The sequence below is a fragment of the Xyrauchen texanus genome, chromosome 4 (genome assembly GCF_025860055.1).
Source record: "Xyrauchen texanus isolate HMW12.3.18 chromosome 4, RBS_HiC_50CHRs, whole genome shotgun sequence".
Lineage (NCBI taxonomy): Eukaryota > Metazoa > Chordata > Actinopteri > Cypriniformes > Catostomidae > Xyrauchen > Xyrauchen texanus.
Genome location: NC_068279.1, coordinates 16,024,428 through 16,037,959, shown reverse-complemented (window position 1 = coordinate 16,037,959; position 13,532 = coordinate 16,024,428). Strand labels below are relative to the sequence as shown.

The 13,532-nt window shown below is 37.9% G+C and overlaps 1 protein-coding gene across 4 annotated transcripts in view; it reads left to right on the top strand.

The window, feature by feature from the left end:
- LOC127642530 (AP-1 complex subunit beta-1-like) overlaps positions 1–12,681 on the top strand; it is a 40,566-nt gene extending 27,885 nt beyond the window's left edge. For 3 of the 4 annotated variants that reach the window (XM_052125172.1, XM_052125187.1, XM_052125178.1), the window contains 4 exons: positions 3,062–3,146; positions 4,257–4,343; positions 5,420–5,574; positions 11,302–12,680. In XM_052125172.1, the coding sequence (XP_051981132.1) occupies positions 3,062–3,146; positions 4,257–4,343; positions 5,420–5,574; positions 11,302–11,376 (402 nt within the window). In that variant the 3' untranslated portion in view covers positions 11,377–12,680. Of the gene's footprint in view, positions 1–3,061; positions 3,147–4,256; positions 4,344–5,419; positions 5,575–11,301 lie in introns of all 4 variants that reach the window. The other variant, XM_052125165.1, reaches the window with a different exon arrangement.
- The last annotated feature ends 851 nt before the right edge of the window (positions 12,682–13,532 follow it).

Genomic DNA, 13,532 nt, shown 5'->3' with positions numbered 1-13,532 from the left:
ACATGTATTTTATATCTTTGCATTTTTGCTGGTTTGATGTAATGCATGTAATTGATTCAACATCACCTTTACAAGGCCAATAATAGAAGCATCTGGCCAAGAGGGCAACAGATCTACTGTAAATGATATTGTTTAGCTCTGATATCATAAACATGAAGAAATTTTACTTTTGATAGATATCTGTGTTAATGAAACAAAAACATGGCAAAAATGATGTGTTCTTATTTGAGCAAATTAACAAATTGTCCGTCTTCATGCTCTTACATTGTAATTCATATTTCTAACTAGCTACTTTGCAGTAAAAAATGCTTTAAATTAAGGTGGTGTGTACAGCTCTAAGAGCATTTTGGCTGGATGAATTATTCAGGAGAGTTTTACAGGATTGGATGTCTATGTGAAAATGCCTGTCCCTCTCTGGTACTGTTTAGTCAGTGTTCTGATAGATGCTGTGCACCTGCTTTTAGCTTTTACAAAGCTACTCTGGGTGCTCTCAATCAGATTAATTAACTCATGCCCTCAAAAGTTTACAGATTTAATCAAATTAAAAATGGGAAAGGGTTTTTGCAGACGTGACTTCCTAATATATTCACCTGGAAACTGTAGCGAAAAGTTAAGGTGAACATTAGTTGTTTTTGTAGTTGTAACCCATTGCTTTTATGTCAGTCCAAGTTTTAAAATTCAGTGAAGGGGTAAAACTGTCTATTACGTATACAGTACATCCAGACCATTTGTGATATCAGAGCCATGAGCACATTTATCATATTTACCACCCACATTTTATCTCAATTAGAGGTTGACCAATATATCGTTTATACCAATTTATCAGTGCCGATAGTTGCAGTTATTGGCAAAAATGTACACTGATAGTTGTGGATAGTATTTTATAATAAGAATAATTATTATTATTATTATTTAGTTCCTCTGTGTTCCAATGTGGCCAACGTTTCAATGTAATTATCACAGAGCCACTTTATTATCACTATTGCCTTGTGACGTGGTGCTCCATCATGCTAGAAAATGCCCAGATCATCACAAAATTGCTCCTGGATCTTTGGGAGAAGTTGTTCTTACAGGACGTTTTGATACCATTCTTTATTCATGGCAGTGTTTTTGGGCAGAATTGTGAGAGCCCACTCCCTTGGATGAAAGCAACCCCACACATGGATGGATGGTCTCAGGATGCTTCACTGTTGGCATGACACAGGACTCATGGTAGCGGTCACCTTTTCTTCTCCGGACTATCAATTTTTCAGATGTCCCAAACAGTCGGAAGGGGGGCTTCATCAGAGGAAATAACTTTTCACCAGTCTTCTGCTGTCCAGTCCATGTACTTCTGCAGACTTTCAGTCTGTCCTTGATGTTTTTCTTGGAGAGAAGTGACTTCTTTGCTGCCCTTCTTGACACCAGGCCATTGTCCAAAATTCATCGCCTCACTGTGCATGCAGATGGACTCACACCAACCTGCTGCCAATATTGAGCAAGCTCTGCACTGGTGGTGACACGATTCCGTAGCTGACTCCTCAGCAGGAGACGGTCCTGGTGCTTACTGGACACTCGGGATGTCCTGAAGCCTTCTTCACTGCCGTTGAACCTCTCTCCTTGAAGTTCTTGATGATCCGGCAAATGGTTCTTTCAGGCGCAATATTCTTTGCAGCAATTTCCTTGCATGTGATTAGTGAAATTATGTTAGCTGGTCATTTTGTGCCAGGGTCAAAAAACTGTGAAATATGTTTTTTTGTGATAAGGCCAATTAAGCTTTTTGCAATTATTTATAATGCATCTGATCACTCTGCACAATAATCTAGAAACAATGTGAATCAACACCACAACAACTGAAGCGAAACACAACATTTATGTCACTGCCAATACTTTTGGCCATGGCTGTATATACAGAATATATCAATAACTGTCTATCTCTAATCAAAACAAATGTCATATACTTGTAGAAGTCTACTGAAAATGCAGTGGCAAAATGCCTGTGTAATTTTATGGGTCAAAGAAAGGGTGGAAAATAGTTATTAAATATAACTTTACGGCTATTTTTGATGCAAGAAACCTTTTATTAACATTACTAGTGGACTTCAGAGAAAACAATACAATGCTAAAAGAGTATAGAGCATTGCTGCTTTGATAGATCTGAGTTTGGCTGGAACATATAAAATACCAACTGAATATTCACTGGCACAGGTGCTTTTTATTCTGATTACCCAAGACAGACACACTCACATTGTTTTTCTCAAGCTGTCAGTGGGTGTCTTGCATCCTCTTAGTGAGGCACTGCCTCATCCATCCATCCATCCATCCATCCATCCATCCATCTTCAACCGCTTATCCGAAGTCGGGTCGCGGGGGCAGCTGCTCCAGCAGGGGGCCCCAAACTTCCCTATCCCGAGCCACATTAACCAGCTCTGACTGGGCGACCCCGAGGCGTTCCCAGGCCAGTGTGGAGATGTAATCTCTCCACCTAGTCCTGGGTCTTCCCCGAGGCCTCCTCCCAGCTGGACGTGCCTGAAACACCTCCCTAGGGAGGCGGCCAGGGGGCATCCTTACCAGATGCCCAAACCACCTCAACTGACTCCTTTCAACGCAAAAGGCATTTCAACTGCCTCAAAGGCATTTGTGCATATTTGAAGTTAACATATTGGCGGACAGACACGTGTACACACACACACAGGGCCTGAACCCAACATTTGGAAACTCACAGAGGGACCTAAACCAAAGAACAGAGAGAAAAGCAAAATGTCAAAAAAGGTGATGATCAAAGGACCAGCATTCACAAATATTTAGAGGTCTGTCTGTCTGTCTTTGAGTGAAACAACATGCAGAAAATCTGCGCAAACGGTGCTTGTGACAAAATGTGTCTCATGCATACTGTGTGCGGAGCGATCAGCAACACAGACAACCAAAGTATTCTCTGGCCTTATATCTGGTGGAAGTTCCAGAATGGCAAATCGTTTACAGCATTTTTAATGTGGTTTGAGTGCTTTTCCACATCCACAGTGTGTCTCCAATCACAGTAGTAATGTGATATTTTCTCTCTCTCTATTTGTTGGTTTTGCAGGTAGCTGTCAAGAATAACATTGACGTGTTCTACTTCAGTTGCCAGTATCCCCTCAGTCTGCTCTTTGTAGAGGACGGAAAGATGGGTGAGTGTTTGTGTGTGCGCACCCTGGGTGATTGCATTCTTTCAGACATAAGCAGGAGTCCTTCAGATGATTGTGGCATCAATGCTGCAATGAATTTAAGTGTTTTTATTAGGGCTGTCAATCGATTACAATTTTTTATCGAATGAATTATATGGTGACCCGATTAATTAATCACGATTACAAAAATTTGCTGAGAAAGCCCCTCATATAACAATAATTCAATATACAAAGATTATACATAATATATAATTATACATAGTTTAAATATTAAAAATTGTGTGTGTGTGTGTGTGTGTGTGTGTGTTTATTTATATATATATATATATATATATATATATATATATATATATATATAATTAATATGCATTACATTCTTGTTGCAGAAGAGTTAAGACAAAAAGCGGCTTTAGAATACAATGTATTGATTAACTACCATATTATTGATCATAAGTCTATCATTGGCATACAGTTCACAGCAATCCATTTCACAAGTGAATTTGTTAATCAGTTGGAGATTTATTATGAGGGTTTGTTTAAGAGCCCGTCAATCTACACCTGCGTCAGACATGCTTGTGTAGCGTCTCGGATGCGTTGCATCATAAACATCAAATGTTTAGGTCTCTGTTTCAAGTTAAATATAGTTTAATTCTCAATCTTTAAACACATCTTGAGATCCCTTAGTTTGCATTGTTTTGGAAAAACATGTGTTGTGGGTTGTTTTCTTCACTGTATAAACTGTGCGTTGCTCATACAACTGAAATTTCACTTACTTGCATTTCTCAGGAATCTTCCTTATTATGGTGCGATTAATTGCGTTAATTTGTTTAACACGTAATTTTTTGTCAACTTAATCGCACTGAATTAACGCGTTAAATCGACAGCCCTAGTTTTTATTTTTATTTATTTTTATTGTCGCAATCAAATTTTGACTACATGAGCACACGTGCTGGACCTCAGAGTATAGATCTGAGACCAAATGTGTGTTTAGGAATGGGTGTTTGTGTGTCCATATAAACAAGTTTGTGTGTGTGTGTCTGTGGGTGTGTGTGAGCAAGCGTGCTTATTTCATTTCCTTCTCACAAGAACTAATTTTGTCTTTCGGATCTTCAGAACGTCAGGTGTTCCTGGCCACATGGAAGGACATTCCAAACGAAAATGAGACACAGTTCCAAATCAAAGACATCCACCTCAACTCAGGTAATGGGCATAAATAAGTGCCATGCGTGGGTGGTGTATTCGGAAACAGTTGAGGGGAGGGAACATAAAATAGAGAAGGAAATTAAAACAAATAAGCAAAGATGGGGTCGAGGGCAAAGCTCTACAGTTATCTGTAAATGTTTTTTTTATGTCATCCACACTGTCTTAATATCTCACCCTCTAAGAATCACAAAAACACCCTTTCCCATCTGTGTCTGTTTCTAAAAAGCAGTGAGGATCTGTTGGCATGCATGTGTGTAATTACCTTTAGGCAGGTTTTTGTGGAATGATCCTCTTTCGCATAGGTGTTTGCATAAAATAATTGTGAAGCATACAGGCGTGAACATTAATTTACTAATGAATGCACAGTGGGTGGCTGGCAATCTCTTTCTTTCGAAGTCTCTTTTTCTCTCTTAGTATTTACTATATACTGGTATACCAGTGTTTCTTGCAATGCGATTCAGCAGCTGTATAATATAATATAATATAAATAGACAACACTACTTTTAAATGTCTTTGTTGGTTGCTTGCAAGAACGAATGTACTTGTACTTTACAGCGTTGTATTTAGGCAACTAGTCATATCCGATATGCAAATTAATTGAGCCGGTTCTTTTTAATTAATCTGTCAAACCGATTCATAAATCGGTGGTGTAGTAAGTGCTGGCCTAGAGGAGAGAGGACAGATGTTGTCTAGATATGTTGTTAAAGTAGAGCTTGGTGTGTCTGTGGCATTGTTTAAATCAAGGGTGGAAAAAGAGGTAGAGACAGCAGTGGAAAGGGGAGAGGGTGAAAGAGAACTGAGGTTACGGCGAAAGGAACCAAATGTGGAGTCTGTTTTAATGTAGATGGGAGAGTTATGTTGAATTGAACAAAGCAGTGATCGGAGATATGTAAAGGAGTAACAAGAATATTTGAGTAAAAAATGGGTCCAGCTGGTTGCCCAATCTGTGAGTTGCTGTGGTGCTAAGTCTTTCCAAGTCAAATGAGGCCAGAAGAGCAGTCAGTTCAGTGGCCTGGGGATGTTTGAGTGTGTGTTTTATTAATGAGTATTATATCTCTTTTGTATCCTCACAGATGTGGCAGGCAACAAGCTGCAGGGCAGTAATATCTTCACCATTGCCAAGAGAACAGTGGACGGACAGGACATGCTGTACCAGTCTATCAAACTCGCCAACGGCATATGGGTGCTGGCTGAAATGTGTGTGCAGACCGGCAACCCCAATTACACAGTAAGTGGAAATGGAGAGAGAGATGAAGGATGTTGTAGTGGCTTTTAAAAAGATTTGATGAGTCAACCAAAGTACCATTCACTCTCTCTCTCACACACACACACAAAGATCAATATAGATCGGAGGAAGTCCTGGAAGAGATCTGATGCATATACAAAAATTGCAAACCTTTGCTGGAATTGTCAGTATCTGATTGGCTGGCTTTATGACATTTTAAGGAGTGGGGGCACATGGGTTGTTAGTTTTTTTTTTTATGACTCTGTCAGGAAACTAAGTCTTTACAAAGTACCGGGTTTGATACAATGTCCGATTTTAAGGATACATTTTTTTTCTTTTTTTAACCATTCTAGCCAATTATTACATTATTAACTATTTTGGATAACCCCGGACTTAAGTGGTACTTATACAAAATGAAGAAATTTTAATTATGTCACAGAAATTTTACAGTCCCTTCCTGGCAAAGTAGGTGATTCTTGGCCAGAATAAGCTGCAATGACAATCAGACTTGATGCCACAAGTCCAAAGTCTGGTGAGCTTTTATGATGCCCAAAAATGCTGTGAAATGTAGGCAGCTCACTACAGAGGCAATGATTTTGGTCAGAGAGAGAATTTTAGAAATCCTAGGTGGATGAAGATAAAGATGATTGTGAGGAAAAGATGACAATCCTTCTATAAATACTTTATCTCGTCACTCAGTCTCTCATCCCTTTGGTTTGTCATCACTCTGCCAATCCAGAGCCTACTTTACTTCTCTTTCACATTTCCTTGATGTATCCCACATGAATCATGTTTTGGGCACACTTGTAGGAAACCAATTCATGTCAACCAATTCATGTCTCAGATCTCAGCATGCTTCATTCTCAGTAGCAGACCTTTTATGCTCCAGTATTTGGAGGAAGAGATTTTTTTTTTTTTAATACATTTACTTGTTTTTCCTCTGAATCTACATATCAAGCTGTTTTCATCTTGACAGGCATAAGACTTGCACATTTATTGTGTCATTTGACCATTATGTGGTACTTTCCACTATTTGTTTTCCATCGATTTAATTTTTTTTAAGCAATAAAGACACATCTCATGTTCTTTGGAGTGAGAACTACATTACATAAACTATTGCGTAACGCAGGGATTTTGTATTTTTGATGCAAAGAATCCCCAAATATGAGGGTCACCTTGAGAGCGGCTCCCTAAAATATAAATGCAGCTGTGTGTGTAGTGTGTGTGTGTGTGTGTATATATAACACACACATACACATATATATATATACAGTGGATATAAAAAGTCTACACACCCGTTAAAATGTCAGGTTTTTGTGATGTAAAAGAATGAGACAAAGATAAATCATGTCAGAAGTTTTTCCACTTTTAATGTGACCTATTATATGAACAATTCAATTGAAAAACAAACTGAAATCTTCGTGGGGGAAAAATGAAAATTAAAAACCGTACAATAACCTGGTTGCATAAGTGTGCACACCCTCTTATAACTGGGGATGTGGCTGTGTTCAGAATTACATTACAAATCACATTCAAACTCATGTTAAATAGAAGTCATTACACACCTGCCATCATTTAAAGTGACTCTGATTAATCACAAATAAAGTTCAGCTGTTCTAGTAGGATTTTCCTGACATTTTCTTAGTTGCATCAAAAGCCATGGTCCGCAGAGAGCTTCCAAAGCATCAGAGGGATCTCATTGTTGAAAGATATCAGTCAGGAGAAGGGTACAAAAGAATTTCCAAAGCATTAGATATACCATGGAACACAGTGAAGACAGTTATCATCAAGTGCAGAAAATATGGCACAACAGAGACATTACCAAGAACTGGACGTCCCTCCAAAATTGATGAAAAGACTAGAAGAAAGCTGGTCAGGGAGGCCTACAGCAACATTAAAGGAACTGCAAGAATTTCTGGCAAGTACTGGCTGTGTGCTACATGTGACAACAATCTCCCATATTCTTCGGCTATGGGGAAGTGTGGCAAGACGGAAGCCTTTTCTTACAAAGAAAAACATCCAACCCTGGCTGAATCAAGTCTCCCAAAAGCACGTGGGAAAATGTGTTATGGTCTGATGAAACCAAGGTTGAACTTTTTGGCCATAATTCCAAAACGTATGTTTGGCACAAAAACAACACTGCACATCGCCCATAGAACACCATAACTACAGTGAAGCATGGTGGTGGCAGCATCATGCTTTGGGGCTGTTTTTCTTCAGCTGGAACCGGGGCCTTAGTCAGGGTGGAGGGAATTATAAACAGTTCCAAATACCAGGCAATTCTGCCACAAAACCTTCAGGTGTCCGTTAGAAAGCTGAAGATGAAGAGGAAGTTCACCTTTCAGCACGACAATGACCCAAAGCACACATCCAAATCCACAAAAGCATGGCTTCACCAGAAGATTAACGTTTTGGAATGGCCCAGCCAGAGCCCAGACCTGAATCCAATTGAACATCTGTGGGGTGATCTGAAGAGGGCTGTGCACAAGAGATGTCCTCCCAATCTGACAGATTTGGAGTAGTTTTGCAAAGAAGAGTGGGCAAATATTGCCACGTCAAGATGTGCCATGCTAATAGACTCCTACCCAAAAAGACTGAATGCTGTAATAAAATCAAAAGCACACAGAGATTGTGGCAGCTGAAATGTGTAAAAGATTTAATTCCAGAAATAAACAAATTGAACTGGCCTTCTTCAAAGGACTTGCTCTTTAACAGGAACCTGTCATTTCACAGCATGTGCCTTTAATGCCGTAGCACATGAAGACTCACTCCACTTTGCGCAAACACCTGCATGGGTCTAATAGTCTTTCAACTCTCTCCACATATGCTTACATTACCATCCACTTTAAGAGACAGAATGGCTTCTCACAGCTCAGACACAGTGAAATGAATATCTATGAATCATGGTTATTTTGTGCCTAGTTGTAGCACATAAACAATATTTGTCTGCAAGGGTGAAAAAATAAATGGTTGGGTAGTAATGCTGTGAACTGTTCTGTGATATGTGTTGTTTTTTTCCAAGTAGCTAGTAATGATCCCTTTAGAAATGAAGCTCTACAATTTGATACTAGTCATTGTCCCTATGGCAACCAGGTGTCCAATGACATGGGCTGGTTCCCCCTCTGTGTGCTGATGGCAGAGATCTGTTGAAACATTCCTCCACAGCCCTCTGTGAAGCTCCCCATTGCTTCTACTCTTCCCTTCATCCCACCATGTTATCGTTTTTCATTTCCACTTTGATTACATTCTTCCCCAACATTGCAACCCGCTGATACTTCTCTCCAAGTTTCACTCACACCATCCACTCTTCCTTTATTTCTGTGGTTCACGCAAACCACCCACCAGTTCTGTGTCTCTCTTCCCCTTCCCCTTCCTCTTTATCTCTTATTCTCTTTAGGCAAATTATAGAACAATGCAACTTTTAATATAAAAAACGCCTCCACGTGCAAGAAGCAATCTGCATTTAGCAAAGACTAAATCCGCCAAATGTGACGGAACGGATAGTTTGAGCAGTAAAGGCAAGAATTTGATTGACAAGTATGGCTTTAAATTATTTGGCTGTAAGGTCTGTTATGAATGACAAATAAATATTGTTGAAATGAAGCACTGAATTTTCAATCATTTTGAAAAATCATTACTTTCCATCATCTTTCAAGTCAACTCACACCTTCCGTCGTCACAAGTTAGCAACTTGGGTATCGGATAGAATTCTGAGTTTTCCGATTGTAAAAACGAAATGGCTTGGTCATTCATGTGCTCAGAACTCGTAATAACAATAATTATGGCTCCTATTTTGGCCCACAGAACATATTGTGATGAGTTGCACAGCATTTTTGCTTTCAGTATGAACCATCTTTACATGGTATGCAGGCACTGATTGATTTATATTTTTGTCTTGTGGCATCCTCACAGAAGCAAAGACCCTGTGAAAAGCTGCAGGGTGATCTCATAGAAGCTTAGAGAACTCTGAAATTGGGAGAAAAAAATATTGCCATTTAAGAAGCCTGATTTCAAGTCTGCCACACTGCTCACTTTACAAAAGAGGTTGCAGGTGTTGCATTAGATGGAGGTCTCCACTCATGCTGGCCTCTCCAAAAACAGTTGCTCTGCCAGTAGTCTACATTTGTTTGTCTATTACTGTTAGAGCACTTCTTGAGGGGAGGAGTGTATTTGTATTTCTCTCACCTGATGAGAAATAAACACAGCATGCTTATGAATTTGTTACAGTTTTAAGTAAAATTTGTGGCACTGAAAAGGAATAAGGAATTCTTGTGTTCTGTGGCAAGAACAAACTTCAGTATTTAAGAGGACGATAGTGTTACCTCCAAATGTCTGTGTCATTATAATGGGTGTGTTGTGATTCTGGTTGCCAGCCATGAAAATGTCATCACTTTAACTAACTAACTTTTTGAAGAGCAAGATTCTCTTCAAATTGTTCCACCATGAAAGTAGTCGGCATGCCCACTATAATACCCTTGCAGTAATTCTGAGAATGCAATGCATACTTGCGTTGCGTTATGAATTGTCAAACAAGGGCTGTCAATCAAATTAATACCAATATTCTCATATATCAATAGTTGCTTAGAAAGGCCTCCAAAAAAGATAATTTCATATACTGTATAATAATTTAAATACATTTTATAATTATTTATACTTTACATGATTGTAGAAGATGAGTAAAGCATTGATTTGAAACATGTTTGTTTTATTTCCATATCATTGAACATAAGCATAATCTAACAACTCTCGAGAGCAAACCATTTTGCAATCCATTTTCCTCTTCGTCAGATGGATGATTTTCGAGATTCTTACTTGGTTGCATCGAGTTTAACTGTTTTTTTTTTTTGGTTTTTAGGCTGTTTCAAGTTAAAAGTAGTTTTAAACTTTGAAAAACAAAGTTTAAAATATCGCGATCCCTGCTTTCGGTTGTACTCCATCCAGCATTCTTTGAATGCAAGAGAGCATCATTTATGAAAAACTGTGCTGCCTGCTCTCGTTGGTTTGAGGTGCGTTACCAGTACATCCCCAAGCTGAGGGTGCAGTGACTGCCCACTGCTGACTGCAAATTCTCAAAAATATGAAGGCAGTAAAGCTTGTATTGCTCCATTATTTAGAAATACCTTATTATGGAATTTACATTTTGCCAGGGTTGAATAATTGGGTTTTATTTTTTACACATCATTTTTTAATTTAATCAATCATTCTTAATTAACATGGGAAATCAACAGCCCTTGTTCCGACAAATTTCATTACCCAACTACATGTGAAACAGTTCTTGCATTGCTGAAGCATTTTCAATCAAGTATGATTCGAGGCCCCAGAATGAGGAAGTGCGAGTGTATTCTTTGCAGACTGGAAAATAACTTTTTTACAACATGTAATAAGACGAAGATTGAAAGTGTTAGTCGTCCAGCTGAAGCTTGTTTTAGTCTTCAACACCGCAGTGTATTTGTAATTTTGTGTGAGGTTGTTCCAGGTTTAATAGGCCAGTAAATTTGATTTATAATAGTGTGTTGGCAGGGTTTCAGTGTTACACTCGCACTTTCTGTTGCCTCACTTTAAAATGTCTTTCAAACTATCCTAGCTTGAACACAAATCTCCACATCTTAACAAATTTACAAAAATTGGTCACCGGTGACAAGACTTGACAATGTTTTTCAATGTTACATAAGATAAATGCAAATATGTCCTTCTCTTATTTTAATAACACCTCTACATTTCTTTCCTCAGCTGTCTATAAAGTGCAGAGCGTCAGAGGTCTCGCAGTTTGTGTACCAGTGCTACGAGTTGGTGCTGAAGAACTGAAATTGGGGGGAACAAAGAGGAGACTGCAGCCAGCTACTGGGCATTGTTTGGGTGACTGAAACAAAATGAGTGGCACCCTAAGCTTGATTGGACCAGCCAGATAGAGAACCCCTGCTGTCTTGCATTTCTCTCAGACTGCTCTCAGCATTGACTGAATACCCCAACTGATTCCCTCATTCTTTATTATTTTGACCATTCCTAACACCACTCTTTATCCCTCCTGTTTCCATCCTCCTGTTATATCAGGTCTTAAATTACTATCTCTCTCCAAATTTATGACATCCTCCAAAATATAAAGATATTGTCTTTATTACAAATATTTACAGGCGTTGTTCTCAGCAAAATCCATGGCTTGTACGACTTGTTTCCTTCACTGTCATGTTTACTTAAGTTTGAGTGGGTCTTGAGAGAAAACTTTAAACTCTGCTGTCTTATATTTAGTATTCATGATTGGAGCATGGGTCGCATAGATTTGTGTAATCACACAATTGTGTGAGTGCTTAAAGTTAAAATCTTGGTTTATTTATTTTCTTTCTTTTTAGTAATGTACAGACCTGCTCACCTCTGTCTTTTCTCAGTAATTCGAGTCTCCATTTCTTTTTACGTAATGCTGTATTTATTCAGTCAGAAGCACTACACATTTGCTGAGAAGCATTGATTTCTTCATGGGATGAAAATCAGTCACAGATCCCACTGAAAAGATGCATTTAAAGTCTGCAAAAGAACTTTACTGTACATGTTACTTCTGTTTTTCTTTGTAACAGAGGAGTGATTGAAATGTCCATGTGATGTTTTTCTTTTAAGCAATATTGGCACGGTAATCAAGAAATAAATCTAAGATAATCAACTTTTTTTCTGGACGAATTCTCAACTTAAATACGCAATACAAACGCCAGACAAAATACTGCTGACTGATACATGTTAAGTTGCTGTGTGTGTTTAAGTTTCCTAATAATGTTGATTCATTGTTTTTCTTTTAAACATAGTTTGTTCATTGACCATTTATGTGAGTGTGTATTGTATTCTTTGGATTTACTTGTAGAGATGACCACATGGAAATGTCCAGCAAAGGTGGAATATGCTTTACTTTTTGTTGGATTCTGTCATGAATACATCATCTGATATGAAAATTAAAAAAGTATATTATCCATTTTGTTAAAGTGATTATTGCAGCCTAGTTCTAGTACAGTACAACTAACTGATGATTACTTCAATGTTGTAGCAAATGGAATGGTGCCCGATTTATCAGTCCTAGAGAAGATAGGTTCCTTCAAATTGATCCTTAACAGTGTTCGGTGTAATGCATTACTAAGTAATGAATTACTGTAATTAAATAACTTTTTCATTGTAAAGTAAGGGATTACTCTTAATTTTTTTCAGTAATTTAATTAGTTACTTCTGATTTAGTTTTGTTAAATACTGTATAGACTATAAAACAATAGTGAATTTAAAATTTAAATTTAACATCTAATGTTAAAATGTAAGCCTTCTAATTTAATGCTTCCCCTGTAAATTCTTTGGCCAGTTCATGAATAATAAATTTTATTTTATATGATTTATTTGAAAGAATTAAAAGAACAGTTTCAAGTCTATCATTGTATTGTTCATCTGGTCAAGGTTGATAAGGGTTTTAGAAAGTAATAAGTAATGCAATTACTTTTCAGACAGAGTAATTAGTACAGTAATCTAAGTACAGTAATATTAGTACACATAGAAGATGTAATGAGTAGATAGTAATTCATTTTTTAGAGTAACTTACCCCAAACTATTCCTTAACACTTCTACAATCTTACATTTCTCCAGTGGTAGTCTCTACTTTACCACTCTTTACTATGTGGTTTGTGGTTGTTGTCCTCACCTTTTATGTTGTTTTATTAATTCATAGGCTCTAGTAAGACTCCGTAGTAATTCACATTAATATGATTCAAAACATTACATCGCCAGAATAAATCCTGCCTGCTCTTTACCTCCATACAAGTGCAAAAACTAGGTATTTTATAGACTTGGTAATAGATGTTAAAAGTTTGAAATTAAAAGTTTGCTACATTACTAAAAAGCAGCTGTATTCATACTGTATGAGTTAGCTAGCCTCCCAGCTGAACATAAGTTTGCCAGGCTAGGTGACCATTGTGAAATTAAATTCAGAGCTCATCGTC